The sequence below is a fragment of the Muscardinus avellanarius genome, assembly GCF_963383645.1.
Source record: "Muscardinus avellanarius genome assembly, chromosome: 1".
Classification (NCBI taxonomy): Eukaryota; Metazoa; Chordata; class Mammalia; order Rodentia; family Gliridae; genus Muscardinus; species Muscardinus avellanarius.
The window spans coordinates 222,204,599-222,207,030 of record NC_137786.1 but is presented as its reverse complement, the minus strand read 5'-3'; the positions used below and the strand labels follow the sequence as shown (position 1 = coordinate 222,207,030).

The window sequence follows — 2,432 nt, the reverse complement described above, 5'->3', positions numbered from 1 at the left end:
TCACTCAAGAGGTCTTACATTATAAACTGCAGGTTTTTATTTTACTTGAAATGAATTGAAAGATAAGATATGCACCTGGAACTTTCTGAGCCACAATAGTAAGCTATGAGGACTTGCATGTGGAGCTACTGCAGGCACCATCTCCTGTGCTTGTGGTACTCTTATTAACCATTATGTAAGGTTAGGCCATAACACAAAGGGTGAGTTATAAACTTCTAGTATCCTCATTCTAACTTCTGTATTATCCAGTTGAAAAATTTGAAATATATTCCTTTCTGAGACTCCTCAAAGTGAATTAAAAAAACAGTATATTCATGTTGAACCAGAGAAAAAAATCTTAAGGTATTTTGATCACTTAAAACCAGTTCAGACACAATATTTGATGAATTTTAAACAAAATTTTAAACTCAGTTGAAGCTAGAGAATCAATAGCAGCATGTTTATTAATGTCTATAATGAAGATATAAACATACATTTACTTGAATTATTTTGAGTGAGAACGCAGTTTGGACTTGAGTAGCTTCCTAACGGTGTCTTTTAGATCCCTGTTCCTTAGGCTGTAGATGAGGGGATTCAGCATGGGGATCATGACTGTGAACAGCATAGTGGCCACTTTGACCAGGAGCCAGGAGCTCTTGGAGTTGGGCACACAGTAGAGAAGGAGGATGATCCCATGGAAGATGCTGATGGCTGTCAGGTGGGAGGTACAGGTAGAGAAGGCTTTGCGGAGGCCACCCTTGGAAGGCATCCTGATAACGGTGACAACTATGAAGACGTAGGAGGCAAGGATGATCAGGAGGCTACAAGACTCGTTGAAGATAGAAATGACTAAACATGCCACCTGGCTGAAGGAGGGGTCAGAGCAGGATAAAGAGAGGATGGCTGAATATTCACAGCCAAAGTGGTTTATGATGTTAGGTCCACAGTAGGAGAGTTGCACAAGAGAATATGTGAGTGTCAAGGAGCAGAGTCCTCCCCACATATAAGTTCCAGCAACCAGGAGCCCACAGAGCTTAGGAGACATAGCAATTGTGTAGAGCAAGGGGTTACAAACAGCCACGAACCTGTCATAGGCCATCACTGCCAACATGAACATTTCTGTAACTACAAATGCACAGATAAAGAAAAATTGTGTCATGCATCCTTTGAAGGAGATAGTTCTATCTTCCACAACCAAGATCTCTAACAATTTTGGTGTGAATACGCTGGAATAACAAATATCCAAAAAGGAAAGGTGGCTGAGAAAAAAGTACATGGGTGTGTGAAGTTTGGGATTGATCCTTCTGACCACAATTATACCCACATTGCCCACAAGAGTGACTGTGTAGACCAGGAGGAACACCAGGAAAAGGGGTGCCTGGAGGTGTGGGTATTCTGAGAAACCAAGCAGCACAAAGGTGGTCACAAAGCTCTGGTTTGCCAAATCATGTACCATGGTTGTTGATTAAAAAAAAAAAAGGAGGGGAAGGAAGAGAAAAGTAAAATCGAAGACCCAAACTTTACATGACGCAGTGGTGGAAACTGCTGTGAGGCTCAGTATAAACTAGTGAAGACAAATACTGTCTGTTTGCATTCATAAGTGTTCTGTTTCACTCTAGATTTGTACTCCAGCACTCAATGACTGTTGATTATAGGAAATAAATTGTTCTTCAATATCTTCTTCAACATTTCTTCAATAAATTTCTTCTTCTTCAATAAATTGTTCTTCGACATTTCTTATCTGAATTATGAAAAGTAGTATTTTTCAATATAATTATTTTATGTCAATTTTCTACAAATGTAACTGAGAATATTTCATGATAAAATATAATTATATGACAAAAAAGAGACATACAGCTAAATCAGATAATCAACAGATGTTATAATTCACAGGATTCTGAACATTAAAAACTTCTTAGAAACATTAAATATGTCTAATATACAAATAAAAAGAAAATACTTAAAATTTGAGAAAGAAAATATATCTTCAGTTATAAGAGTTCTTTATTCATATTATTTTTTACATGTTTTAGGCATACACTCTACCTAAGAGGATCATTAGATTATCTTATCAGTAATTCCACCAATATCTATTTGTTATGATTGTATAGAATAATAAAAGTAATCTCCTTAGTATATATTTTAAAAATTTATTAATTACATCAAATGTTTAACATTGATTACCTGCTTTTGGTTATGTAGTCTGTAGTACATATTGTATTAAACAGAAATAAACAACCAGTTATTTATCAGCAGTTATTAACTACAAAATTAGAGTGCTAAAATTATAGTATCTTATTTAAATCATCTGCAAAACTACTTTTTTATGTGGCCAACATAAGAGTGTTGGTCAAGGAGGAAAGACTCTGTAAGACTGAATGATAACATTCCATTTTTGTAATCTAAAAGGTATCTAAGTATTAGAAATTTCTCACAATTGAGCTCAAAAGGAA

General features: G+C 35.6%; 1 protein-coding gene across 1 annotated transcript; it reads right to left on the bottom strand.

Moving 5' to 3' along the window:
• Positions 1-484: 484 nt before the first annotated feature.
• Positions 485-1,435, bottom strand: LOC308259805 (olfactory receptor 1165; the record flags this gene model as incomplete). Its single annotated transcript, XM_080691071.1, has 1 exon — positions 485-1,435. One exon carries the CDS (start codon positions 1,433-1,435, stop codon positions 485-487), a length of 951 nt encoding a protein of 316 aa, XP_080547197.1.
• Positions 1,436-2,432: the final 997 nt, after the last annotated feature.